Source organism: Hibiscus syriacus, unplaced genomic scaffold, assembly GCF_006381635.1.
Source record: "Hibiscus syriacus cultivar Baekdansim isolate YM2019G1 unplaced genomic scaffold, ASM638163v2 tig00111542_pilon, whole genome shotgun sequence".
In the NCBI taxonomy this organism is placed as follows: Eukaryota; Viridiplantae; Streptophyta; class Magnoliopsida; order Malvales; family Malvaceae; genus Hibiscus; species Hibiscus syriacus.
The window spans coordinates 606,225-633,634 of NW_024063115.1; the positions used below are offsets into that span (position 1 = coordinate 606,225).

The following is a 27,410-nucleotide window of genomic DNA, read 5'->3' on the forward strand; positions in this document are numbered from 1 at the left end:
TTAATTATATTCTGTCTTATTTTAATATAATTAATTTAATATTATTTAGTATAAAGTTTTTATATTATATTTTAAAATATTAAAATAATTTTTTTGATAGCATTTATGATGAAAATATTATTAAATTATTTTTATTGGTGTATGTAAAAAATAACATTCATTTACACTGATATAAGTTAAATAAGATCTAAAGGGCAAGTACTTTTGACAAATGGAAACAGGTTCAACAATGAGCTGGGGCATCAACAAATTACTTAAGCTACGAACTGAAGCCCATCCAATCCTTTAAAACGGAACACCATCGATAAGGTTAATATGGCAAGAGATTAGAATGAAGGGGGATAAAGTTCCTTGGCAATCTCTAATTTGGTTCCCACAGAACATTCCTAAGCACAGTATGATAGCTTAGATGGCAATGATCGATAGATTGCCTACTCGAGATCGCCTTCAACGCATAGGCATTGTTTCTAATGGAAACTGTATTTTATGTAATGAGACTTTGGAAAACCGTAACCACAAGTTCTTCGACTGCAAGACTGCCTCTCATTTACGAGAGCATATTTTTCACCTTAATGGAATTCACAATACTGTCTTATCTTGGGAGAATATGATTACTTGGGCAAGCAAAACTTGGAAAGGTAAAACACTACTAGTCACTATTCTAAAACTTGCTTGGAACGCCACCATATACGTTTTGTGGGAGGAATGCAACCGAAGAATCTTCAAAGGATGCTCTTAAAGCATTGAAGAAATACTTAGCACCATCAAAGATTATGTACGTATTAAACTTAGAGGTGAAAATATTAATAGGCTTGATGATGTAAACTCCAGTCTTTGTATTGTCTGGGGTATTGACTAATATCGATCGTTCATTTTGTTTTAGCCTGTATTTTCTTTCTGTTTCCTGAAATTAGTGATTTTTGTAGCAAACAGTGCTATTGGATAATAAAAATTCGACTTATCCAAAAAAAAGTTAAGTAAGATCTTAAAATTTAAACATATATAGATATATGATATTTTATAATGTTTTAAATTCATGAAAAATACAATATTTATATAATAGACTTGTCATCTAAGTTGGAAATTGACTTTATTTCAATAATTAAAATTTATTTTATTGTTTCCTCTAGTCACTCATTATCGGGATAGTGTTCAAACTATTTGTCTTTTATTAAAAACGAGTAATAATTATATCGTAAGAATAAAACAAAATCAAAGGCTTGTTATTATACACGTAAAACCGGTTCCCATAAGCTATGAACTTTCCCAATTTGGTCTAATTGATTTGTAAGTCACGAAACTTAAGAAACATGACAAATGCACCCAATAATTCTGTTGCAGGAAAGCAGACAAATCAGGTTTCCCAAAAGCTAGGGAAACTTCCATTTGTACGTGAATAACAACATCAAAATAAAATATTAAACCTAAAATACGAAAAAAAATAAAACCTTACATTGAAAATGACGACAAAAATCAGAACTTAATAACATTCGTAAAAATTCAATGTCTCTATCGAATGAGACGTTTTACGGAGTAATAAAGGAGTGGTGAGCGAACCAAACATCTAACATGTTGTTTTGTTACACAATTTTGACTACATCTACAACAACCTGTCGCAACCGACCCCTCAAGGAGAAAGGTTGATGAGTTGGAAATATGAGGTTTTTGAAAAGGTTTTGAAATTATTTTATGAAATGTTGAGAGTCTCCACTAACTATTTTAAGGTGCGATTGGAACACCATAAAAATCGAGTAATTTTAATAAAATATTTTATTTTTATCAAAACATAAAGTTTGGGGTCTGCGAAAACCAGAAAATAGGTTCGAGAGTCGGTTACACGTGAGGAAGGATTATCATCCCCACAGCGCTCAGAAAATAGTACCTAGTTGATTACCCTACTTTAAAATTTGGAAATTTGGAGTTTGAATATTTATTTAATTCAAAATTCATTATGGATACAAAGTTAAAGAGGGTGCTCGTTTATTAAAGCCAATAATATTTACCCACTAACATGAATTGTGGGAGATCAATTACTGTGTCCAATAATCAGACATTACCTTCGATTTTAAAAAAATGAAAGATTTTGAAAAAAGATGTTGACATACTTTGGGAATCACCGGTGATAGCCCCTAAAGCATAATGGTCTATCAATGGTGAGGACTATACTATTGATTCCCTACTAAATCAAACATTGCCTTGGTTAGAAAAATAAATTAGTGAAAGGATTAAATTGCAATAAATAAAACAATTAATTTAAAATAAGGAAGCATAAAAGGTGATTAAATTGAAATAAACCGAAACAACATGCTAAATTCAAAGAGTTTAAAAATGAACCCTAGTGACCATAATGCACATACTCGGCTAAATATGGGGGACTTTAAAGAAAATAAACCATAAAATTAGTGTTAAAGCATAAAATGAAAAACAACAGATTAAGGACACATATTTTAAATAAATAAGAAATTAATCATGAAAATAGTGACCAAATAGAATACATGGAAACATTAGGATGACTGCGGAGAGATTTAAACCATTCAGTCCAAAACACACAGCTATGGCAACCCAAACGGCGCCGTTTAGCTGGGATGTAAAAGGGCCCCATCTCTTTCATTTGTCTCATTTTCTTATTTCTTCTTTCTCTCTATCTTTCAAACTCTCTCCCCTCTGTCTAAGTTTTTAGAAGCCGGTGAACGCTTCGCCGTAGTCGGTGGCCGTTGGGCTCTCTAAACTACACCGGTTGAATCATTTTGACGCTGGGAACGTAGATCTGGGCTCGATTTTGCAAGAATCGCCCCCAACTCCATGAAATAAGCACCTCTCAGCTTCCAACGCTCCAATCTCTGTTGGATCACCTCGGCTACGAGCTATGTCGTTCGTCTTCCCTCAAGCTTCTTTTCACCGTTGGAATTCATCGTTCGAGGCTCTTATTGCCGACGAGAGGCTTAGGACGAAAGGGTAAAATTCCTCTCTCGTTTTTCAATTTTGGTTTTGTTTGGTATTATATTCGAATGAAATAAAAATAAAGAATAAATATGTAGTTTGGTTGTTGAAAAACAAAAAGGCTTTCTCTTTTTATTTCTTTTGCGTAAATCGAAGGGGAATACCCTTTTACAATGCTTGCCAAAACGGTTATGACACCACTCCGTGGCTGCTGGTGTACGTGAGGAGGACGGGAACCACTTTGGCACTTTGCTCGTGAGGCTCAATTCACGGACTTTCATTTTCAACTAGGTTTCTAATCCGTGTAGCACCTGAAAATGAAATATTCCCAAGCCAAGTCAACCTTAATCCTCGATTATTTGTCTAACAAATAACTACAGGACCATTATTATTATTATCATCACCGTAGAGTTTTCCAAACTAAGGGTCGAGGTCGTGAGATATAACGGATGCATACAACTGACCCTAACCTCTCTGTTGAGAAAAAATAGTTTATTATTGAAAGGTATCGGATTACATTGTCCATACTCACCCATACCATCGATTAAGATGCAGGGGTAACCTTCGATGATGTATCTACACACATACCTTTACTTGTGATCAACTCAAATTCTGCGGGCTGTTCACCTCCTATATTTATGTAAAAATAAAATAATAGAAATATTATCCTATATTTATGTAAAAATAAAATAATAGAAATATTATTTATAAACATTAAAACGTTCGAACTGGGGATTATATATCCTACCTCGCATTCTCTATTTAAACATTAAAATACTTGAAAAGAGTAAAAGCTTATTATACCATGCTAATAGACTCTATACATAATTAGTCTTGACATGCTTATCCGGTTGTAACACACAAAAAGGGACGATCACGACACATTGCTCGCTGGTGGGAAGCCTTGGGACCACTGTTGGTTGCTGGCTGTGGTGGGCGTTCAAGCGTCAAGGGAAGGTTCTGGAATTGAATAGGGTTTGGTTATTTCCCATATCAGTTTAGGGTTTCATTGAACTTGGGCATTTGGGTTGTAAGGTTCAATTGGTTTTGGTGTAGTGGATCAAATGTAACTGGGCTTAGGAAATGGATTATATGAATGTAATTGGACATGAGGTTTAATGTAATGGGTTTAGGTTTGGGTCATATTGATGCAAATTTTTTATGAGTAATGGGTTAAGTGAATGGTAAATGGATAATGGGTTAAAGTTTAAAGATTTGGCCAGTGATTTGTAAAATGTGAATTTGATTCCTGTGTTGTTTTGAATTTAATAAGGGTGAGTTTCAATTTCACATGGTTTCAAGCCCAATGGCCACAAATCTCCAACGCTCCCAATAATTGCATGATTCCCTGAACCATTTTCACAAGTGCCCATCACCGTTTACTTGAGTTAAATCGTCCTCGACTTGAACCACTTCTATCCACGCTGCCAATACCGATCGAACTGCTACGACGTCAATTCAATTTTCTAGCTCGAACAAAATTAGGTTACAATACAACCTTTTACCAAAAAATGAATCTGACTATTGATAAACTAATTAGAAAATAAATGTTGTGATGATTTTTGTGTTTAGTATCAAAATGACCGCAAAAGTATGTAGAGGAAAAGCGTGTCGCAAGAACAAACGTGTCACAAAGACAGATTATTCAAAATTTTAAAATTCAAGAAAAAAGAGAGAATAAAAGACAATATAAAAAATAAGAGAACAAATAGTCACCAGCGGTCGACAACTAACATTAATACTGACTAAATAAAAATCAAAGAGAGAAAAATACGACACAAAAATACTGAAACAAAATTAGGTTAAAAAGAAGAAGGTCAATAACAAGCATGTTCTAATTTTTTTTTGGTTACAAGCATGTTCTAATTTTAAGAGGTTTCTAATTCAACAGTATTCATAAATTACGATAATTATTTTAACATATTATAGTTATATAATTATAATTAATAAATTTTAAATTATTGGAATTAATTACTTGATTTCATAAACTATATTAACGGACCAGATTAACTCGGTCAGGTCCAGTAGTATACAATGGATTAATACAGAGCAGTCAAGCATAATTGCACATCCCATAAACGCATAATTCGCCCCTTTTGCATTTGTTATTGCACCCACCGCAGTTTCTTTTATCAAACGAAGCATTCACGCATTGCCCTCTGCAGCATATTTCACCGTACTTGCACTTATAACCGCACATCCCACAGTTGAACCGATCTTTCTTCACGTTAACACATTTCTTCCTGCAACAATCCGGCCCCGGACTCCCCTTCTCTCGACGACAAATACGCGGAAACCTGTCGCACGTCATGCCGTGTTTCGGGTACCGCCAAGCCAGGAATCGACGCAACGGAGCTTGGTTGGTTCGAACATGGGGTTCTTCGTCGAAGTCGGCCCGAATTGTTGCGGCCAAAATGGCAACCGCCGCCGAGATTGCAAAGAGGATGGTTAGCGACTTCATGGCTATTTTTACTTTTCAGTGAATTGAGCTGTGAATGTTTTGGAAGATGATGTGAGGATTTTATAGACAAATTCCGAGGAAAACAGTTGACATTGGGAAATTGAATGTGCAAGTTTTGCTTTATGTTGGTGTGGTCTAAATTCATTTCATTGTGTTACAGAATCAGTGCATATCTCTAAAAGAAAATTAATTGATTGGGTGTGAAGGAAAGATCCCTACGATTGTGCATGTCTACATTTCTAAGCAGGGATGTTGATTCGGTCCGAATTTTACGGGTTTCGATCCAAACCGATTCAATAGAGTCAGACTTAAAAAAATAGATTTGGGTCAGGTCAGATCAAAATTTTTAAGGGGTAAGGTCTGGTTCGAGTTGAGGATAAAAAAATTCTAATCCAACCCGGCCTGCTGATAAAAGTGTAATTTTTTAAAAATTATTTCTTTTACTTAAGTCCTCCTTTTATACCAAATTGAGTCGGATCAGATTTCTACTCTAAAAATTCGGATTAGGTTGAATCGGATGAAGAATATCAAATTTTTGAATTGAATCGAATTCGGAATCGGAACAAATTGACCAAAAACCCGACGCTAACCCGACTCTAACCCGACTCGTTTCCATCCCTATTTCTAAATTCGAAGTAAGATGTAGAACGTTTTCGGCCATTGGTTCATATACTACTATTTTACCTCACTCTGCCGCCCACCTCGTGTTTAATGTTTTTTTAGGCTTTGATTGATGGGCTTTTGTTGGCCCATTTTATTCTTGGGCTTCAACTTGTATGTGCTGTAATTTTTTTAATAATATTTTAAAATAACAAGATATTATTTATTTGTTCAATTTTTTTATTCTAGTGACAACCTATACATACTCTATAGACAAAGTTGTTCAAACTCCAGTAAATGAAAATACTCAAACCCATTTTAGTACCTTAACTTTTAATTTTTTTCAAATTCATATTAATATTTAGTTTTTATTTCAGCTTAGAGACTATCATCGAAAATAATTAAATCTTACTCACTAACTATAAATAAATAAAAGGTAAAGTATATATATTTAATATTTAAATTATCAGTTTAATACGTTTTAACACTTAAACTTTTAATTTTTCAAATCATGCTTGATGTTTAATTTTGTTTTTTAGTTATTCTATTAAAAATATAACGTTAAATTTAAAAAAAATAAAAATTTAAGTATTAAAACAAATCAAAATTATTAATAGGTATTGTGATTAACGATCAATGGCAATGTTGATAAATTATTAATAAAATGGTGGGCGATATTTGAGAAAACCGTAACGGAGGAAGCATCAATTCCATTCCCGTCCCGAGTCTTTCCGTAATCAGTGGGACCTACGGTGGTGTTTTCGCTTTGCTTTAGAGCCGACTTTCTTTTCCACTTTTTCCCGAAATCCAAGATTCCCGACAGCTTTGCACAAATTCCCGCTCGATTAACCAAAATACCCCCTGTCACGGTAACCACCTTTGACAATCGACTATAAGAGCTGTCTTCAAATTCTAATCGGACAAGTGCTAATAATATGATTTTGTCTTGGAATGATAATAATAATAATATATATTAATTAATGTCTTAATTATAATGATTAAAGTTATTTGTTCTTATGTATAACTTATATTTTGATATATTAAATAAGTAAAAAAAATATTTTTGGATTAAATTTAATTTATTTGAAGTCTTTAAAAATAATTTAAAGTCCAAATAAAAGTTAAAAATATGTTTTTAAACATTTTTCAAACTTAGTCGAACCTTTTCAAAACATACTCGATCAGTTTCGTGTTTTAAAATCATGTTTCCAAGCTTCTCTGGCTCAAAGGATCGAGCCTTTAGCAAAAGGATCGATCCCTTAGCAAAAGGATCGATCCTTTGGTTAAAGGGATCGATCTTTTGACTAAAAGATTGATCCCCTGGATAACAGTGAGTTTGGGATCGATCCATTGACAAAAGGATCGATCCCTTTAGTATAACGGTCGAAATATTTGAAAAAAATAATCAATCCCTTTAGTAAAAAGATCGATCCCTTGTGCCTTAAAAGTTGCAGGTAACGACTATTTTGATCCCTAACTGCTCCAAAACATCTCCAATATAGAAACGGTTAGTAACTCATTCCAACATATAAAAACAAGTTCAAGACACTTGGAGAAGGTTGCCAACACCTATCCAAGTAATCAAACACATGAGAAAATCTTTTCATTATTTATTTTCTTTCTTTTGTAAGTATTTGTATTTTTGTGAGCTTTGATTTGTAAATACCTTCATTTTTATAGGTTTTCTTCTTTACAATTCTTTTTTATTTGTAAAGGGGTTTTGGTTCTAGTTAAGCCTTTTGAAAAATTAGGGAGTTTGTAAAGGTTATCTCTTTGTCATTGAAAAAGAAAGAACAAATGAGTGGATTTGTTGAAAAATCCTAAGTGAGTAGCTTAGGTAGTGGATATAGACTTCATTGAGGAAGTTGAACCGCTATAAATAATTGTGCAAGTTTTCCTATCTTTATACCCCTTACTCTCTAAATCTCAAAAAGCCTATTTACACCTCTTGGCATATTTTGATTGATCGAATGAGTTTCATCGAACCTAACAATTGGTATCAGAGTATGCCACAATCGACAATTTAACAACCTTGTGAAGATCATAGAATAGCTCTATCAACTTTTTCAATTAATCGATAAAGATAGCTTCAACCTCTAACTCTTACTACAACGAAGATTCTCAACCGGTTAACAAATCACCCTATTTCAATAGAGCAAATTATACTTATTGGAAGAATAAGATGATGCTCTTCATTCAAGCAACCGATCTAGATGCTTGAAGCTCTATCTTGACGGGTCACTCTACTCCAACTAGGGCTATTGCATAATAGAGTGAAAGAGAGAAGAAAGAGTTCCAACTCAATGCTAACGCCATGCACATTTTGTTTTGTACATTAGGCCCGGATGAATATAGAATAATCTCCTCTTATTTAAATGCCAAGGAATTTGGGATAAGCTCCAAGTCACTCATGAAAGAACCAATGAAGTGAAGGAAACGAAAATTGATATTCTCAATCATAACTACGAGAATTTCAAGTGAGAAATTATAAAAGATTTTATCTCATGCACTTACAGTGATTTTTCACTATCAAAATTCTAATATTGTTATGTATTTTATGTAGAAATTTTAACCTTATATTTTAAATTATAAACTTAAATTTTAAACTTTAAATTTAAATCCTAAACTTTTAAACCTAAATTCATAAACATATACGATAACGTTAAAACTCAATTGTGGAAAAAAATTCACTCTCAATGAATGAATATATATATATATATATATATATATATATATATATATATATATATATATTTGAATAAAAACCTATTATTAAAAAGTGAAAATATCTAAAATTACAATAAAAGTTTACATTTATCATTGTAAACTAAATACATAAATTGAACATTTTCGTATAACATTAAAACTAGTTACTTTCGACCGTATAAGATCTATACATCTAGAAGGTTAAAAACCCAACCAAAATACTCGAACAAAAATAGATACGAACAAACCTGATTATATCGGGAAACAAACCACAAAATAAAATTAAACTATTGAGAAACCATCAGGAACCACAAATCATATCCAAACATAGTGAGAAGCTATCAACGAACGTAAAATCACACATCCAAATTCAATCTAAAGGTCCATAACAGAGAAGATCAACAAGATTTCAAATGAGCGACATCTTAATCAGTCGTAACATCATCAAATCCAACCATGAGAAAACATAAATAAAAGAACGACCAAACGACTGAGAAAAAAATAAAAAACTTACCACAACGAAGAGATAAACGTGTCACAAATACAGATACAAACATGGCACAAAGGCAAATTTATTCTTATTAAAAAATTTAAAAAAGAGAAAAGATAACCGACGGTCGACAATTAGCATCAAAATCGGTACTTTCGTTGACTAAACAAAATCAAAGAAGAAAAATTGATTTAATTTATAAAAACGACACAAACTCAAATTAAAGAAAAGGGAGAGTAACTATCAACAGGAACGGGCGTAAAAATTTATGTTAGGGGGTACAAACTTAAAAAGTTATATAAAAAAATTGTAGGAAGTGCAAATTATAAAATTTTAAAAACACGAAGTTAAATAATTAATAGAAAGTAAAAAAAAAGTTTAAAATATAAGAAAATTGAAAATTTATCGCACACTTTCGATCTATCCCTAACTATCAATGCATGAATATATATAAACCAAAGTTAAAGATAAAAATAATGTTTATTTTTTAGTTTCATTCCTCTTTTATTTGGTGACCATTAGTGATGCATGCGATTACAATAATTTCTTCTCCTATTTGTAACCGCTTAAAATGCAAGTGGCATGATTTCACTAGAATTATATTATGGAAAAAATGCAATAATAATTATACGAAAATTCAAATTATTTTAAAATATATATAATGCTATAAAAATAGATAAATAAATATTAAATGCTAAAAACTATATGTAATGGTACTGGTTCACGAAAAAGGGCTGGAGTGGCAGTTCTGAAATAAAGTGAAGTATGAAGGGTAAAAGATTTGGCAGGTTCATATTCGTTGTCCCCTGCCTTTATCTCACTTTAATTACTTTTATTTTTTGTTTTCCCATTTTTTCCTTCTTCACTAGGCTTTAGGCTTTTTGACCGTTGCTTTTCACAACGTCTCTCTCTCTCTCTCTTCTCCCTCCGGTCAAAGCCCAAGCAAAGCAAAACAACTCCCGCCTACATTTCTTCCCAGGTAAATGACAGAGTTTTCCCCCCTTTATTTTATTTAATAATTAGAGCACTCTTCGTCTTCGTTTAGCAATGAAATGGCGAAGCTCTTTTCTGTTTGTTTTTGGATTTAGATTTTCGCTGTTTGTTTTGCTGCATTTTCGCGTGTGTGTGCAGTCGGCGCTGACCGCGTTTCTTTTTTTAAATGAGTTCCTTTTTGTTTCGATGTTAGATTCTTAGTTTCTTTTGCTCTTCCTTCTTGAATAAGAGATGATTACTTTTCTAATGAACAGCTCATTTAGGATTTCACTTATGATATTACTGTTGGAGTTCTGTGATCTGAATTACTCTTGATCCGATCTTAAAAGTTCATGTTGCAAGTTTGTTTTGAAATTAGAGGTAGAAGTTAGTCATTGAGAATCGAAACATTTGATTAGTTCCTTTTGTACTCTTCTAAACCTTCATTCTTTTGCTTTGTCTTTCATCTTCATTCATTCAGGATCCTATGCATTTTTCTTCTATGTTATTATCACTTTCCTTTTCAATTTTATTGATATTTAGATTATATTTTATTACACACACTAGCATTTGCCGTTTCCAGAATTTTCCTCAATTATTGTTTTTGGATTTGAGAGAGTTTAGCTTAGGAGGATGTTCCATTTCTTTGTTATGGTATAGAAGTTTGAGATGTTCTCATACTTGAAATTCAAGGAAAGGATAACAACAATTAGCTTTCTCGAGTTGTTTCCTTGTATATTTAGCTAAAGAATCTGGGGTCATGTTAACATTCATATTGGTTCAAGTTGCTGAACTCGATTGATTGTTTTGCTCAACTGCCAGAGGAGAATACATTTGAATCTGATTGGAAACACTCGGAACACATTGTATATCGCCTTTCGTTCAAGTTGCAACCGGTAAGTAAAGAAGTGGATCATGGGATGTTCTACATCAAAACTTGATGATGAAGAGTCGGTTCAACTTTGTAAAGATAGGAAGAATTTCATTAAGCAGGCAGTAGAGCAACGAACTAGATTTGCCTCTGGGCATATAGCCTACATTCAATCCTTGAGAAGAGTTTCGGCGGCTTTACGATTCTATGTCGAAGGAGATGAGGGCCGCGAGTTCTTATTAGATTCGTTTATAACCCTGCCTTTTACGCCCCTCTTAAGAAAGGAAGTGCTGAATTCATATCACTTCCGCCCTCATCCTTCTCGCCGGCAACAATTAAATCTAATCCCAAGTCTACATTGAAAGTAAGTTACATGAGATCAGGTGGTCACCCTGCAGTTGCGGTTGAGGAGAGACCTCAATCACCGGAAACAGTCCGAATCCAAGCTTACTCTCCGGTGCACCATTATAACATGGATGGTATTTTCACAATGCAACCCTCGACTATGAGTTCCTCATTCTTTTCTTATTCTCCCAACAATAGACCCAATATACCTCCCCATTCACCTCAAACATCACAATGGGACTTTTTTTGGAATCCATTTTCGTCGTTGGATTACTACAGTTATCCTAATCGAAGAAGTCTCGATCAGGCAGTGATGGACGATGATGTCAGAGGACTAAGGCAGGTAAGGGAGGAAGAAGGAATTCCTGATCTAGAAGAAGATGAAACCGAACAAGAAGAACATGAGAGTAAGGTGAAATTGGCAGAAGAGAAATCTAAAATGCATACAAACTATACTAGAGAAGAAGTTACCGTTGAAGATGTCGATGAGGATGAGGAGGGAATAGATAGTGGAGTTGAAGATGAGCATGATGCAAAAGATATACAGCCACAAAGGAAAGTGAGCGTAGAAGTAGTACGATCACAAGCTTCCGGACAAGTCGAAGTCAGTAACAAAAAAATTGCAGTCAGAGGTAGTGAAGCTAAAGAAGAAACACCGGGTTTTACAGTTTATGTAAACCGAAGGCCAATGAGCATGGCGGAAGTCATCAATGATCTCGAGGCTCAATTCACAGCGGCTTGTGATGCAGCGAGTGAAGTGTCAGTAATGTTAGAGGCTAGTAGAGCTCAGTACTCATCAACCTCAAATGAGCTTCCAGGTTGAACCTCAAACTTTGGCTGTCCATTGTTTTAGTTGGAAGTTTTTATGGCCTTTTATTGTTTCAGCATATTGAACTCAAAGGTTCACCGTTGCTGCAGCCGTGAAAATGCTGAATCCGGTAGCTTTATTGCGGTCTGCTTCATCACGCTCGTCCTCATCAAGATTCTTAATCAATTCTTCAAGTTCCAGAGAGACAGGTTATGAAAGCAGCAGCTCCTTCTCAGAAGAAACCTGCATGTTTCATGGTAGCCACCAATCAACATTGGATAGATTGTATGTCTGGGAAAAGAAACTTTATGAGGAAGTCAAGGTATACATTTAACGAATCATTTATATATATAAATAGTGGCAGAGAGAATTATGAATGTTTCTAATTCTACTACTTAATAGAGGAAACTGATTGCTTATCTTTCCGAGCAGTCCGGAGAAAAGGCTCGAATTTCTTATGAGAAGAAAAACAGGCAGCTGAGGAACCAAGATGTGAAGGGAGACGACCCGAATGCAGTAGATAAAACGAGGGCAGCCATTAGAGATCTGGATACCCAGATGAAGGTTTCAATACAATCAGTTGAAGCTATTTCAAATAGAATCGAAACTCTAAGGGATGAGGAGTTGCAACCACAACTTGTGGAATTGGTTCAAGGGTATGTCAGTTTCAATGTAAGTACGCTCAAATGCACCCCTATCATGTGCAAACTAAAATTTCAATTTTGAAAACTACAGGTTAGCCAGGATGTGGAAAGTGATGGCAGAGTGTCACCAGGCGCAAAAGCGAACCTTGGACGAGGCTAAGCTTTTACTAGCAGGAGCCCCTTCGAAGATGGAAGCGAAAAGGCAGTCTTCTCTTTCGGCTGCTGCAAATCTTGAAGCTGAGCTAAGGAATTGGAGAGCCTGTTTCGAGTCATGGATTGCTTCTCAGCGGTCCTACTTGCAGGCTCTAAGCGGCTGGCTCCTCCGCTGCTTGAGGTCAGACCCTGATACATCCAAGTTGCCATTTTCCCCTCGCCGGTCCAGTGGGACACTTGCAATATTCGGACTTTGCATACAATGGTCAAGGTTCCTCGATGCTACTCGAGAGCTGAAAGTCCTCAACGGTATAGATTTATTCACAGCAGGAATGGGGTCACTCTATGCACAACAACTACGAGAAGAATCTCGAGTCGGGTCGAAAAGGTTTGTATCCGGGGAAAACATGGAGTTGGTAAACATTGATGAAGAGGAAGAGGTGATGACGCCAGAGAAACAGAGTGACGTTTCCGTAAGGGTACTCTGTGCCGGAATGTGTGTCGCAATGAGTTCACTGAGCGAGTTTGCGATCGGTTCAGCGGATGGCTATGCGGAACTCGTAGCCAAGCTGCAACAAACTTTAAGTACTGATGCCAAAAGATTGTAAGCAGTTTTCAAGTAATGTAAATGCAGTTAGAACGGTTAACAAATATGCCTTACAACATTATTTTTTGGTGCAATATTACTAAATCAAATATATTTATCATATTCTTTCAAAATATATATATATATTTATCATAATTTTACTTAAATTATATTTAATAAAAACCGTACAAATACTACGATTCGGACTTTTTTATTTCAACAATTATATACAAGGAGAAACACAAGGGCCTAGCATCAAGCCACACCTTAATTTCCACATGAAACTCGCCTTTCTCGGGCCATTCCCTCTCAATGTTTTTCCTAAATTAGTATTTTTTTTATCTCTTCATTAACTTGTAATCAAATAAAATATTAAAAAAATATTTAATTAAAAAAAAACAAAAAGGAGCACTCATGTTCTTACAAAACAAGATCACCATCAACAAAAAATTGAATCTGTAATGCAATTTAAGACACATAAACAGAGGTAATATGGATTCTGTCCATCTCCTTGTTTGATTCTGATACTACAAATTTGATTACCTTTTTCAATAGGAATTAATTACCTTGAACATTGTGTAGGAGTGTGTTGCTTTCTTCTTTCCAACGAGTCTGGCGGTTTCCATGAGAAATGTAGATCCAGCTTTCCAAGGAGCTGGCCAGAAAGCGTATCCTTTACGAACTCGTAGCATTTCATGTATCGAAATCATTGAATTTCAGCAAAACTTTGGTTGTACATTGAGTGCAGGGTGACAAAATTTAGAGAACATGAGAAAGAATCACAAGTACTGTTGTTTTTAATGTTGGGGTATGTCTGGTTTTTGAATGAATTGTTCTCCTTGACACATTATGCAGTGGACTCGAAATCTGGCGCATCGAAAAGTCTAGCCCTGTTTCTCTTCCAGCTTCATCCTATGGAAAATTTTTCACCGGAGACTCCTATATTGTTATGAAGGCAAGTATCGAATTGGCTTGTTGCCTTGTCGTTGATACTCATTACGGTTTTGGCAATAGTAGTGCCATGAAATACAATTTCGTGAAGGATCACTCCTTGGTGAATAGTGTCCTGCACGGAATTGTATTTCCGGGAGACGAGTATCTACAGATGTTACACCTTTCTTTTGGTTCCAAAATTTGGCATGAGATGGTAAAAATTGAAGCACTTGGATTTTTCTTGCAAGTGCTAACAGGCCATGTTAATGTAGAAAAAGGGTTTGCTAGAGAGTCTTATTAAAGAATGTGTCCTGATATATATAACTTTGATTATGCTAATGGTTTTAGGGTCCAAGATGCATTATTATCTGTAATTTTACTATTTGTTGGCGCAGACGTTCGCCTCGAAAAGTGGCTCCTTACGCCATGAAATCCACTACTGACTCGGTAAATATACATCCCAGGTAAACCTCTTGTCACAAATGTTTATTTCTTGTACAACTCTTGGCATTTTTAGATCGATTTTATGACCACTAGTCTTTTAACATAGGATGAAGCAGGTGTTGCCTCATCCAAAACTCTTGAACTCGATGCTGCTCTCGGAGGACGTGTGGTTCAATATCGTGAAGTACAGGGAAATGAAACCGACAAGTTTCTTTCCCTTTTCAAGCTGTGCATCATGTCCCGGGAAGGTGGAGTTTTGCATCTGGATTCAAGGACGTTGAGGAAAGTGAATACAGGACACGTTTGCTCCTTTGCAGAGGGAAACATATTGTTCATATAAAAGAGGCAAGTCCTTAGACCTCATTGATCTTTTAAGGACTGATAATCTTTCGAGGATGCGATTGAATCAAAGTTATTGATGTGTTTCGTGTCAGGTTCCTTTCGCTCGATCCACACTCAACCATGATAACATCTTTATATTGGATACTAAGCCCAAAATCTTTCAGTTCAATGGTTCCAATACATCCATTCAAGAGAGAGCAAAAGCACTTGAAGTTGCACAATACATTAGAGATAATTACCATGATGGGAAATGTGAAATAGCTTCCATTGGTAAGTAAACTAACTGATCAAGGATAATATGAATGAGGTGAGAAGTGGTTAACTGTTTTAGAATAATGGTTTCAATCTAATTACTCCATGCAGAGGATGGAAAGTTGATGGCTGATGCTGCCAGTGGAGAATTTTGGGCATTATTTGGTGGCTATGCTCCACTTCTTAGGAAGAAAGATCGTGACGAGGACAAGATTTCCGATCCTCATCCAACCAAGAAGCTGCTAAGGTAAAATACAGTGTGTGTGTGTTTGAAACTATATGGTTTGTAAATCGAAGAAAGTTCTCATTCGATTATGTTTGATTGTCAAGTATTGAGAAGGGTAAGGCAGAGCCCGTTGAGGCTGATTCCTTGACGAGGGAGTTGTTAGCCAATGATAAATGCTATATTTTGGATTGTGGATTAGAATTCTATGTATGGATGGGGAAGAAATACTTCTCTTGATGAAAGGAAGACTGCAAGTAAAGAGGACGAGGTAATAGCAAGTTGTTTCTGATGCGGTTTAGACCAAACTTCTACTTGAATTTCTCAATTCACCTCTTTTAAATTGCTCATGCAACTAAATAGGAGTTGATTCAAGGTTCTAATCGATCGAAATCACGCTTAATCCTTGTGATCGAGGGATTCGAGACTGTTATATTTCGGTCCAAGTTCGAGTGCTGGCCCCATACCACCAATGCTACTGTTACCGAGGAGGGTAGAGGCAAAGTTGCTGGTTAGAAATTGAAATCATCTTTTCAATGTAGCTCTGTTTGGCGTTTGCAGTATGAATTTTACTTGAGATTTTTCACCATTTTTACTAGCAGGTAATCACTTGAAGATGTGTCATTAACATATCATCAATGGTTTTTGTAGCTCTTTTACGACGCCAGGGGATGGATGCCAAGGGTCTTCTAAAAGCTGCTCCCGTGGAGGAAGAAGATCCACAAGAACAAATTGATTGCACAGGAAATTTGCAGGTATATTAATGGAATTGAACTTGAAATCTAACTAATGTTAAAGGGTATATGGTTTGAGGACAATTAAATTTGCATGTGTTTATATATATATCATATGCTGTCTGATTGGATTGAGTTGAGGTGAAGCACTTCTCTCCATGCTATGGACATATTTTATGCAGAATATCGGCCCCGATTTTAAGCCAGTTCACTGATGACAGCATTTGACTTGGCTACACAGGTTTGGCGTGTGAATGGCCAGGAAAAGGTTCTCCTTTCAGCAGAAACTCAGTCCAAATTTTACAGCGGGGACTGTTACATTTTTCAGTATTCTTATTCCGGAGATGAAAAAGAAGAGCATCTTATAGGAACATGGTTTGGAAAGCATAGCGTCGAGGTGATTAACCGTTCTTTAGCCATAATATCTTCACTAAATAGCTTTGGAAATGTTAGAATACTGCATTAGAGATCACCATTCTGTTTCAGCTTGCTTGCTGGCATTGGTTCTGGATGTTGGACTTTAATTTCTTTTAAATTTCCCCATGTAAATTCGTTGTGTTTGACTGTATGCGTATGCTTATCGGAATGCTTGTACTTTAGCAGTTACTTCATTGGCTTTTTTTTATGACAGAATGAAAGAGCTTCTGCTGTTTCTTTGGCAAGCAAAATAGTTGAATCGATGAAGTTCATGGTTGCCCAAGTAGTTTTCTTTTATCTACAACATTGTTGTTCTTCTGTTGACGCCGTCATTTCCATCCCTTTCTATTTTCATTCTCATGCTGTCTTATCTGATCATTAGGCTTGCTTTCACGAAGGAAGTGAACCTGTTCTGTTCTTCTTGATCTTCCAGAGCTTTATCGTGTTCAAGGTTCGAGGAATTTCGATATGTAACATTTACTTCAATGATGAGTACTCATACTTTATATTGAGGCTTTCTCTAATGACTGGTTCAATTATTAGTCTTAGTGATGGATACAAGAATTACATTGCTGAGAAGGGAATCCCAGATGATACATACACAGAAGAAGGTCTTGCACTTTTTCGAGTTCAGGGTTCTGGACCCGAGAATATGCAGACAATACAAGTTGAAGCAGTATGTCCCATATTCTGCCCTTTCTCATGTCTTCGATCTATCGCTTCGGTCTGTGGTTTGCATATATTATCCACCTTAGCAATGTAGATGGAACTTATGCTTTTCCTTTTCTTCTTCAGGTCGCATCCTCGTTGAACTCCTCCTACTGTTACATACTACATAGTGGTTCCACTGTCTTTACATGGGCTGGAAGCCTAACTTCCCCGGATGACCAGGACATTGTTGAGAGACAGCTCGATCTCATAAAGGTTTGATGTGTATTTTTAAGCAACTTCGTGATCAGAACTCGATGTTGGCTCGATAGAACGGGATGGAGCATTTATATGTACTGCATGTTGCGTATCACTTTAGAAACAGTTAGTTAAGTTTCCATTCAAGGTAATGTCTCTTTTTTCCTTTGTGTTGGTCTCATGATACCCTTTTAAATATCGCCAGCCGGAGTTGCAAACCAGGCCGCAAAAAGAGGGATTGGAGTTTGATCAGTTCTGGGAGTTGCTAGGAGGAAAAACTGAACACCCGAACCACAAGATCTCAACCGTACCCGAAGGTGATCCTCATTTGTTCTCGTGCACATTCTCGAAAGGTATTGCTTACTCTCCCCGGTGATTATAAGGTTTTATTCGAGAAACGTAAACCTTTACTTTCTATTTCCTTATCTTGCTTCGTTGTCATGGTTACTTGACGATTTCGCTCGAATCTGCAGGAGATCTGAAGGTGTGTATCTACTTTCAGATACTTGGTTTTTATCTGCTTCATCGATTTGAGCCGCCGAAGTTCTCTTGCAGGTAACGGAGATATATAACTTCATGCAGGACGATCTGATGACCGAAGACATATTCATCCTAGATTGTCATTCAAATATCTTTGTCTGGGTGGGACTAGCAATTGATGCCAAGAATAAATTGCAGGCCTTAACAATTGGTGAGGTAAGACCAACTGGTTTCATTGCAGGTAGAAGCTAGTGCCATTGCATTTACATGTTCCTAGTGCTTGGTGTGCTCTTACCTTTCCCTCTGTTGTTGCACAGAAATTTCTCGAGCATGATTTCCTATTCGAGAAAATATCTCGTGAAACTCCGATATACATAGTCATCGAAGGGAGCGAGCCGCCGTTCTTCACACGTTTTTTCACCTGGGACCCTACAAAGTCCAATGTATGTACCTTTGCTTGCTGCATGAAATGTGATCAATGGTTGTTTCAGTGTTTCTTATTTGCTTGCAGATGCATGGAAACTCATTTCAAAAGGAAACTTGACATAATGAAACATGGGAGCACACCAGTAACAGATGTAAGACTTTGTTGTACCATTTCGAATTATTTGAACACTTAAATGTGGGTGCATAGAAACCGAAGAGGAGAGTAACGGCATCATTAGGAGGAAGGTCATCTGGTAAGATGGAGAAACTGCAGTGTTCTCGAAGCGTGTCGTTCAGCCCCGATCGACCTCGTGTTCGGGGCAGGTCTCCGGCCTTCAATAAACTTGCGGCTACATTCGAGAATCCTAAAGACAGGAACCTTTCTACACCACCCCCGGTGGTCCGAAAACTCTACCCGAAATCAGGAACACAGGATTCGGGTACGAAGTTGGATTCAGGGACGAAGTTGGCAGCCATAGCAGAGTCTCTCATGGCTAGAACCGTGAAAGGTACGGTACGCATTTGCAAGTAGTTCACTTTGAACATCGATTTTTCATTCATCACTTAACCTTTTTAATCATACTATACACCATGCCGAAGCTCTCACGGAGTAGAATGTAGATCAATAATTTATTATTCAATCCTCAATCTTCCAACAAAAATCCACGTACGTTTTCTTTCATGATGATGCGAGACCGGCAGCATCCAAAACAACAGCGGAGACCAACACCAAGGAGAGTTCCAGGAGCATCAGAATAGAATCCCTGGCATTAAAAGGAGGTAAGGCTGACAATGGAGATGGAGAAGAAGATCAGGAAGGTGGTCCGATATACCCGTACGATCGTCTTAAAACAACATCAGAAGATCCCGTCACTGATATAGATGTGACCAAGCGAGAGGTATGGCTTCTAAGATCAATGGTATTGGCTTTTTCATTACATCCTTCTTCTGATCGTTGCTTGTCTTGTAGGCTTACATGTCATCGGCGGAGTTCATGGAGAATCTGGGAATGAAAAGGGCTGAATTCTATAAGTTTCCAAAGTGGAAGCAAAACAAGCTCAAAATGGTGGCTCAACTCTTCTAGTTCTGCTTCCTGCATTTGCTTCTTTTTGTTTCCAAGACCGGCAGGTGGAAGAAGACTTATACTAGAAGATTTTTGTTCCATTTCGAGTTATACTAGAATTCATATTTTAATTTACTTCTAATAAAAACTGGTCAAATTATTCTATTAGTCCATGTACCGTACTTAAATATCGGATTTACTTATGGGTAAACTACACATTTAGTACCTATACTATAAGTTTTGGTCTGTTTTAGCATATAACTTTCAATCGTTTCAAAATCATACCTAACTTTTAGTTTTCATTTTATTTTAGTACCTTCCGTTAAAAACTTAACGCATTTAGTACCTAAACTATCGATTTTGGTTTGTTTTAGTACCTAAACTTTCAATTTTTTTCCAAACTTAACATTAAATTCTGAACGGGATACTAAAATGAAATAAAAATTAAAGTTTTTAATGACGTGATACTAAATGAAACAAAAACTAAACTTTAGGTATGGTTTTGAAAAAAATGAAAGTTTAGGTGCTACAATGGACCAAAATTGATAGTTTAGGTACTAAATGCGTAATTTACCCTTTAATTATTACATTTTAATTTCTTCAATTTTAGTTCTTATATTTTACAAAATTTGAAATTGCAGTCCTTGTTGAAATATTAACCGTGCAATATGTAAACTCAAATTATGCTGTTAATTTTAGTATTATACACTAAATTGTAGTCATTGGTCTCTAAATGCTTAAGCTGTACGGCGTCCAAAACCAGTTGTTGTTCTTCAAGCTTTTATTCTAATCAACAGTTAAATGCAATATAAAACAATTCTCTGAGATATTTTGATCAATTTATTATTGTTGTTGTTGTTGTTGTTGTTAATGGTGTCATTATTTATTTGGGATGGAATGATACATGAAGGGACGAAGGCGTGTTTATCCTACGGAAAACAGGAAGACAATGCAGGCGAGTTTCACGACGAAATACGCGAATTCCTTGGTTCCCGGACTAACGGACATCGCTAAACAAATATCGGCGTCGACCGGGTGATGCATTGATAAGGAAAGAGAGAAGATTGTGAGGTACGAACTCGACATGGCATTGGTGTTATCAGCCGAAAGGTTTCGCTTGGAGCTGTGCCTTGAAACACAAGCTTCGAGTGACTGTTAACCATGACTATGTAGGCAAGTCCAAAAGTTATTCAACTAATGACGATCACCGAAATACAATGCTGATAAACCATGAGCTGGAAACTAGGAAACCGAAAAGGGATCCTAAAAGAAGCAAAACGGAAGCCGGCCGCTGAGCAGGAGCGGTGGACGTACCTAAGGAAAGCTTATACCAGGAGGGAGTTCTGAGATGATGGTTGATGATGAAACATTGTTAAGTGAACTGGGAAGTTATGTTTCATGTCTTGAGTTACATGTGAATGTTCTTATTTCCATGCTTCAAATTGATTAATTTTCCACTGGGGCATGTAATGAGCATTTGTCTATTTTATTCATGAACTTCCCCTCTACATTCATACAGTTCTGCAAATTTTCTCGGATCATTAATTTTTTTACATCTTCGACTATCGCGTTTCGTTGACATCTTTCGATATTTACTTGCGGAGGAAGCCACCTTTAGGGCTATATAAAATGCTCCACCACTCACCTTATAAGTGGTATCAGAAGGTACTCTGCATAAAAGAGCTGCAAGGAGAAATCAATTAGTTATTGAAGATGAACAACAAAAGTCTCAAACATTTTGATTTTGACAAACACAAACTCGAAGAACTCGGTAATGTTGGACACAAACATATGAAAGGGGTCATTTAAACATGATTAACACGATATGTTTAACTCACGTCGTATTCGTGTTTAAGATTTAACTGAAACATTAACATGAAGATTATACTTTTCCCAGACAAGCAGGGTTAGCCATATTTGTCATGCAAATGCAATATTAAAGACTACCTTCCAAATAAAACTGTAACATGATGTTAATGCAGCTTTGCTCTTCAAATCGACGGATTTGACACGGATCCATAAAACTGCAGCCAAGATGGAATGCCCCAAAACCTAGTTCCGTTTCATGGAGAAACGATTGTACATCAGTCCTTGCTCAAATAACAGATGTAGTGACAGTAAACACTATATTTCTTTAAACAAAGAAACGGAGAAATGTCGAAACATTCAACGAGTAATCTTGAATACATACAGTAATGACATTGCTCCAGGTGTAGGAAGAAGTTGCTCCAACCAAAACAGAAACACCATAGGCCATTTCAAGAAGTGAAATACAGGTCCAAAACACCTGCGGAAGTAAAATCGAGAAGTGAAATATAGGCCCTATGAACTCTCGATGCGCTTGAACTCATCCGTTCTTGACCGAGACGTACTGTGTAAGATTTGATTCCGAATATTTTATCTCCTTCAATATCAGGTATATTCTGCGCAATATCCATCACAAACATAGAACAGACTCATGAATTATTAAATAAGTTGTAGGACTAAAATCAAACAACAATAAGAAGATAAGGAATTCATCAGTATAGTGAGCAACATTTACCTTAAACAGTGCTATAACTACTGAGAAGAAGCTCATGAACGCAGTAGCAAAAATTAGAGGCTTCGAAAAGACAGCCGCTCTGCTTAATACATGGGTCTGAAACATCAACGTTTCAAGCACTATCAGACTTTTAAGAAGAAACATCAACGTTTCAAAATGATTTTCTGCAGGTGAACAGGGAGGCACCTTTTTTTGGACCATGAAATATATATATACGTGTCAGTGTGTGTGTGTGTGTGTGCAGATAAAAGGCAAGTTGAACGATCACAGCTCGAACAGCTAGGATGCACATTGCTGCAACCAAAGCAAACCTTTTCCATCGCAATTGCGGCAGCTGAAATTACAGGAAGTTTACAGTATCATCTAAAGAAAACTACTGTTAAATATCATTAAGCCAGGCCATATCAATGTTTTTTTGTAACTTACTATGGTATTTATATAATAATGATGCATGATATAATTTTTGCTTCATGTATCCATTTGATGGGAAACTCACAGTTCAACTCACACTGTAGTCTTCCTCCGCAGCAGGCTTCCGACAAAAACTGTTGTAAATACGACTCTGTTTAAAACCTGATATGATTTTAAACCTTCTTTTAAAATCTCAAATATTTAGATGGTTGTGCTTTGTTTGTGTTCCTCGAATTAAGAAGGACAAATCAGCTAAAAGGAGGAAGCAAGGGTCTTCTTTAGCTGCAATACAGTATCTAAAGCCTTTAGAATTTTTCAACCAAACATTAAAAAAGCTTTGATAAGCAATGTGTTCATTTTATGGAGAATAAAGGGTGGAATTGTGTGATACTTTTGCTCCTATTGCTAGACTCGATATGATCAGGTTGTTATTTTCAGTAGCTGCGTAAAAGGGATAAAAAGCCTATCAACTTGAGATTTTTTAATGGTTTTTTGGACGAAGAAATCTATGTCGGACAACCTTAAGGTTTTACTGTGAAAGGGTATAAAAATGATGTGTACATACTCAATAAGGCATTGTATGACTTGAAACAGGCTCGAAGAGCTTGGTATAACAGAATTAATAAACACTAAATACAACTGGATTTCAAAAGAAGTCTCAACGAAGTTACCCTCTACAATCTATATCAAAGGTGATGAAATCAATTTTGATGTTATTTCTTTATATGTAGATGGAATATTGGTCACACGAAACAATGAAAATTTTGTGAATTTTTTTTTAAAAAAATATGAAGAAAATCTTAATTATTATATTTAATTATTTAAATTACAACCAAGTTTATTCAAACAAATATTGACAAAAGGAGATTCAAATAATAGAGAAAGAAAAGCCCTGCAAGATAAAAGTGCATAATCTTTCATTCTTATGTAAATACATGAACTTCTTGCAATTGTATGTGCATATCAAGCTACCTTGTCGATCTCAATCTCAGACAACTGATTTAGACCAACAATATAAATATTCATCATAAGGGCAGCACCCACGGCCTGGAAAAAAAATAAACAACAGATATAAGCATTATAACTACTAATTTACAAATGAGTACTTAAAAAATGATACATAAGTTAACATGTTTAGTATTTAAATCATTAATTTTGGTTCGTTTTATTACCTAATTTTTTAATTTTTTAAAATTTAACGTTAATTTTAAACATACAATAAAATAAATAAAAATTAAACTTTAAATATGATTTTAAAAAAAATTAAAAGATCAAATATTAAAACAAAACTAATAATATAGATACTTAAACGTGTATTTTTTGCTAAAATTTAGTTACAAAATTAATACACCACAAAATTTAGTGTCTAGGGAAAAAGGGAAGTGCAAAGCGGAAAGAAAGAAAAAGCAGGAGTGATCGTCATCGTGTCGGAGTTAGGATTTGGAGCATCCGAAAGAGGAATGAGCGGAGAAGAAGGCGGCGGCGACGACGCGGCTGCTAGTAACAATTCTGCAACAAAGCCATCGGCAGAGGAATTGCAGGCCATCGGAAGCCTTAAAGATTCGAAAGACTCCGCCATTCGCTCTGCTCGTTCCCTTCTCCATAACTCGTCTACCCATCTACGCTCTTTCCAGGTTTCTTATTTTTTTCTTATCATCTAATAATTACAATACTCGTAATAATTTAATGTCATATCATGTAATAACCTAGGAATTTTTTTTAAATGATTTTGATTTTTTGGGGTTTTGCAGGATTTTCTACCGCAAGCATCTTCCCATTACAAATCTTATGAAGATGCATTTTTCAACAAACTCAAAGGTTTTTACCTTTTTATCTTTCGTTTCAATTGATTTTTTGATGTTTTTATAACTGGATGGTTAGTAATCTTTTCTTTAATTGCAAAAAAAAAAAAAAGAGGGGGTGATGAGTGCAAAGGAACACCCAGGCGCAGCTGTTGGGATTACCATTACTGCTGCTCTCTTTCTTATGCGAGGTTTGTTCTTTCCTGATTGTCATTTCTCACTCGACAATTTCCTGCAACAACACTGAACTCTTCTCTGATCTGAAAACCAATGAAGAAAACAATATTTTCAGCATTGTTGCTTTGATGTAGTATAAACAATTGAGGTTCGTTGTCTATAAGATTTTGTTTGTGATTCTAACATCTTTTATTCATAGTTGTCATTCTTTTTTTTTTTGTCTATTGAAATGTGTTATTTAGATGCCGTTTATTAGTTTATGGTTGTGATCAAATTGGTAAAACTAGTTAGCGTTGTTAGAAGTTATGCTTGTGAGGTAACATAATCATTCTGTTGTTGTTAGTAAGTCTGCTCAGGATTCTTCTTTGGCAATTTTGAACGATGGGCTTTCACCATCTTGCTTTTCCAATAGCTGTTAAATATGCTGGTCTCTTTTGTTCATATATTGTTCAGAAGCCATTTTGTGCCTTATAAATCAGACTTAGAATCATCCCCCCCCCCAAAAAAAAAACCTAACTTGCAATAATTAACTAGAAGTTGCAATGTATATATATTTTTAAAGGTTCATTAAGTTTGGCCTAAGATTTAAGATTTTTCATGTCCTGTGATGATTTGTACTTCTTGGTTTATGAGGCTAAGTTTCATTGATTTTTGCTGCGTTACATCCTTCTTGTGACTCTGTTTTCCCTTCTTTAGATCTCATGTGCAAGTTATAAATGAAAGTATCGAGTGTCTTTATGTCCTTCCATTTGACATCTGTGCCCAACTTTCAGTTTAGTTTGATTTTTAACTTTAATGCAAACTGATGCGGTGTATTTATTGCAGGCCCAAGAAGGTTTCTATTCCGTAATACATTGGGTCGATTTCAAAGTGTGGAGGTAACTACCCTGTTAATATGATAGAAGTTTCCTTTACTCTAGAACTATTTGGTGAATGACCTTCCATTTTGAATTCTTTCCTAAGCCTAAGCAAAAACCTCAGGTTATAGAGATTATGCGTCTTGATTTAAGGTTTGACTCTAAGCTCTCATATACATTGCATTTGTGCTAAACTTTCCTGCAGGCAAAATTTCTTAGGACCGAGAAGAATGTAAAAGAGTTAAGTCTATCTGTTGATGTAATGAAAAAGGAGAGCTCTAAGCTGCTTGAAAGGGCAGCTCTTGCTGAAAAGGATATGAAACGTGGCCATAAAGAGCTCATGTATGTAGTATGAACTTCTTTTATGTTATGGTTCTAAATTATCATTAATTTTATTGTTTAACTAGTTGTATGTGTAGGAATGCTGGAGGCCAATTTCACCGTCTTGCAAAATCAGTTTACAAGGTTGAGGCTGAAGCTGCAGGTATGGTCAAAAGTCACCTTTCCTTTATATATGAGTGTATATATGGATTGTCATCCTTTGATAAACAGTTGTTGCCATGTTGGGCCCTTTCGGAAGCCTTAGCTGAATTTGATTTCCCGTATATATAGTTTGTCATTATTTACGTTTAATGACACTGGTGTTTTCAAACATTCTGTTCCCTCTGGCCTCCCCTTTTCTCTCTTCTTAATACAGCTAAGAAGGATGTTCATAATAGGAAGTTTAGAAACTCAAATTTTGCATAAATGATTCTAGCATGCGCTACAACGTCTTCTCTCTGATACTGCCATTTAGACAATATAGTTCTGTAGGCCGACATTAGCACTTAGATTGGACTGTAGTCAAGCATGTTACTTGCACTTGGTATCAACATTAAGAAGCACCTTGCGTTTCCAATTGCCATTCTTATCCACACATGTGGCATGAAGTCTTGCCATTTTTAGGTCAAATACGGGTTAAAGAATGTGAACTAGTGGAATCTACTGATTGTTTTGAAATTTTACGGGATGATATTGCATCTTTACAATTACTTTAATGTTGTCTATAGATTTGATGGATGGGCTGCGAGAAATCCCTGGCAGGGAGGCACTGAAACTACGAGCAGAGGCAAGTCGTGCATTTTCTTTATTATCTTTGCAGTGCTTTTGCAGTTCTCGATCAGAATTTTACCGACGGTGCGTGTTGATGTCGTTACGGAATAACATTTATTTTAGGTTGCTTCGATGACATCGCATTTGAGGAAGCAGAGAGTTTCACTTGACAAAAGGATAAGGAAGGTATCCGAATTGGGGGTACCTGTCTGATAACTTTGGCAAAGTCTCCTGTTATTAAAATTGATGTTTTGGAAGGATCTCTGAACTGGTGCCTGCATTTTCTAGATACAATGTTACTCGTAGAGCTTCAACTTAATTCGGCCAAAATAATAATACGAGTACAATTGAATTATGAGACATAAATTCATTTTCCCCCTTCGTTTTTTGCCATATATGCGTTTAGATCATGGAAAATTGAATGTATTTAAACCGAATTTTCTTCGTTTTAAGTGTTTAGGAGGATTATTGATGACATATGTATGTAAGTGTTAAAGGTTGCATCAGAAATTGCTGTTCTTCCTTGATGGTCTAATTTTGAGCACAATGAATGCTACGATGTGAGCATTTAATGTCAAACGGTCAAGAATTATCCTTGAACATGTATTATCTTGTACTTACTCAAATTAGACATACCTAGATTAATAAAACAAAAGCGTTAAAGCTTATACAAAATAAATTATTCATCAAAACAAAAGTGTTAATGTTTATGCAAAATAAATTATTCATCAAT

The 27,410-nt window shown here is 35.7% G+C and overlaps 3 protein-coding genes and 3 pseudogenes across 3 annotated transcripts; 4 read left to right on the forward strand and 2 right to left on the reverse strand.

Annotated features, from left to right (window-relative positions):
- Positions 1-4,993: 4,993 nt before the first annotated feature.
- LOC120164777 (stigma-specific STIG1-like protein 1) lies at positions 4,994-5,401 on the reverse strand. Its single transcript, XM_039174441.1, has one exon. It carries the CDS (start codon positions 5,399-5,401, stop codon positions 4,994-4,996), a length of 408 nt encoding a protein of 135 aa, XP_039030372.1.
- Positions 5,402-10,950: 5,549 nt separating this feature from the next.
- On the forward strand, positions 10,951-13,625 carry LOC120164695 (annotated as a pseudogene).
- Positions 13,626-14,068: 443 nt separating this feature from the next.
- LOC120164778 lies at positions 14,069-19,817 on the forward strand (annotated as a pseudogene).
- An 883-nt stretch (positions 19,818-20,700) lies between these two features.
- LOC120164779 lies at positions 20,701-21,246 on the forward strand (annotated as a pseudogene).
- A 97-nt stretch (positions 21,247-21,343) lies between these two features.
- LOC120164780 (homogentisate phytyltransferase 1, chloroplastic-like) lies at positions 21,344-23,881 on the reverse strand. The gene is made up of 8 exons (XM_039174442.1): positions 23,870-23,881; positions 23,722-23,796; positions 22,576-22,672; positions 22,339-22,439; positions 22,127-22,219; positions 21,988-22,083; positions 21,744-21,848; positions 21,344-21,479 (listed from the first exon to the last, which is right to left on the reverse strand). Exons 1-8 carry the CDS (start codon positions 23,879-23,881, stop codon positions 21,438-21,440), a joined length of 621 nt encoding a protein of 206 aa, XP_039030373.1. The 3' UTR covers positions 21,344-21,437.
- Positions 23,882-24,101: 220 nt separating this feature from the next.
- On the forward strand, positions 24,102-27,070 carry LOC120164767 (RGS1-HXK1-interacting protein 1-like). Its single transcript, XM_039174432.1, has 8 exons — positions 24,102-24,383; positions 24,501-24,567; positions 24,665-24,742; positions 25,554-25,606; positions 25,791-25,927; positions 26,005-26,069; positions 26,635-26,693; positions 26,801-27,070. Exons 1-8 carry the CDS (start codon positions 24,210-24,212, stop codon positions 26,888-26,890), a joined length of 723 nt encoding a protein of 240 aa, XP_039030363.1. The 5' UTR covers positions 24,102-24,209; the 3' UTR covers positions 26,891-27,070.
- Positions 27,071-27,410: the final 340 nt, after the last annotated feature.

What these genes read in the sequence shown, in the direction of transcription:
- LOC120164777 (XM_039174441.1), bottom strand. Translation starts at nt 5,401, where the DNA reads ATGAAGTCGCTAACCATCCTCTTTGCAATCTCGGCGGCGGTTGCCATT.
- LOC120164780 (XM_039174442.1), bottom strand. An exon ending in TAGTTATAGCACTGTTTAAG is followed by an intron (nt 22,220 to 22,338) that starts GTAAATGTTGCT and finishes GATATTGCGCAG; the next exon opens with AATATACCTGATATTGAAGG. An exon ending in GTTACAGTTTTATTTGGAAG is followed by an intron (nt 21,480 to 21,743) that starts GTAGTCTTTAAT and finishes TTCTCCTTGCAG; the next exon opens with CTCTTTTATGCAGAGTACCT.
- LOC120164767 (XM_039174432.1), top strand. Translation starts at nt 24,210, where the DNA reads ATGAGCGGAGAAGAAGGCGGCGGCGACGACGCGGCTGCTAGTAACAAT. An exon ending in CCCATCTACGCTCTTTCCAG is followed by an intron (nt 24,384 to 24,500) that starts GTTTCTTATTTT and finishes GGGGTTTTGCAG; the next exon opens with GATTTTCTACCGCAAGCATC. An exon ending in GGTTGAGGCTGAAGCTGCAG is followed by an intron (nt 26,070 to 26,634) that starts GTATGGTCAAAA and finishes TGTTGTCTATAG; the next exon opens with ATTTGATGGATGGGCTGCGA.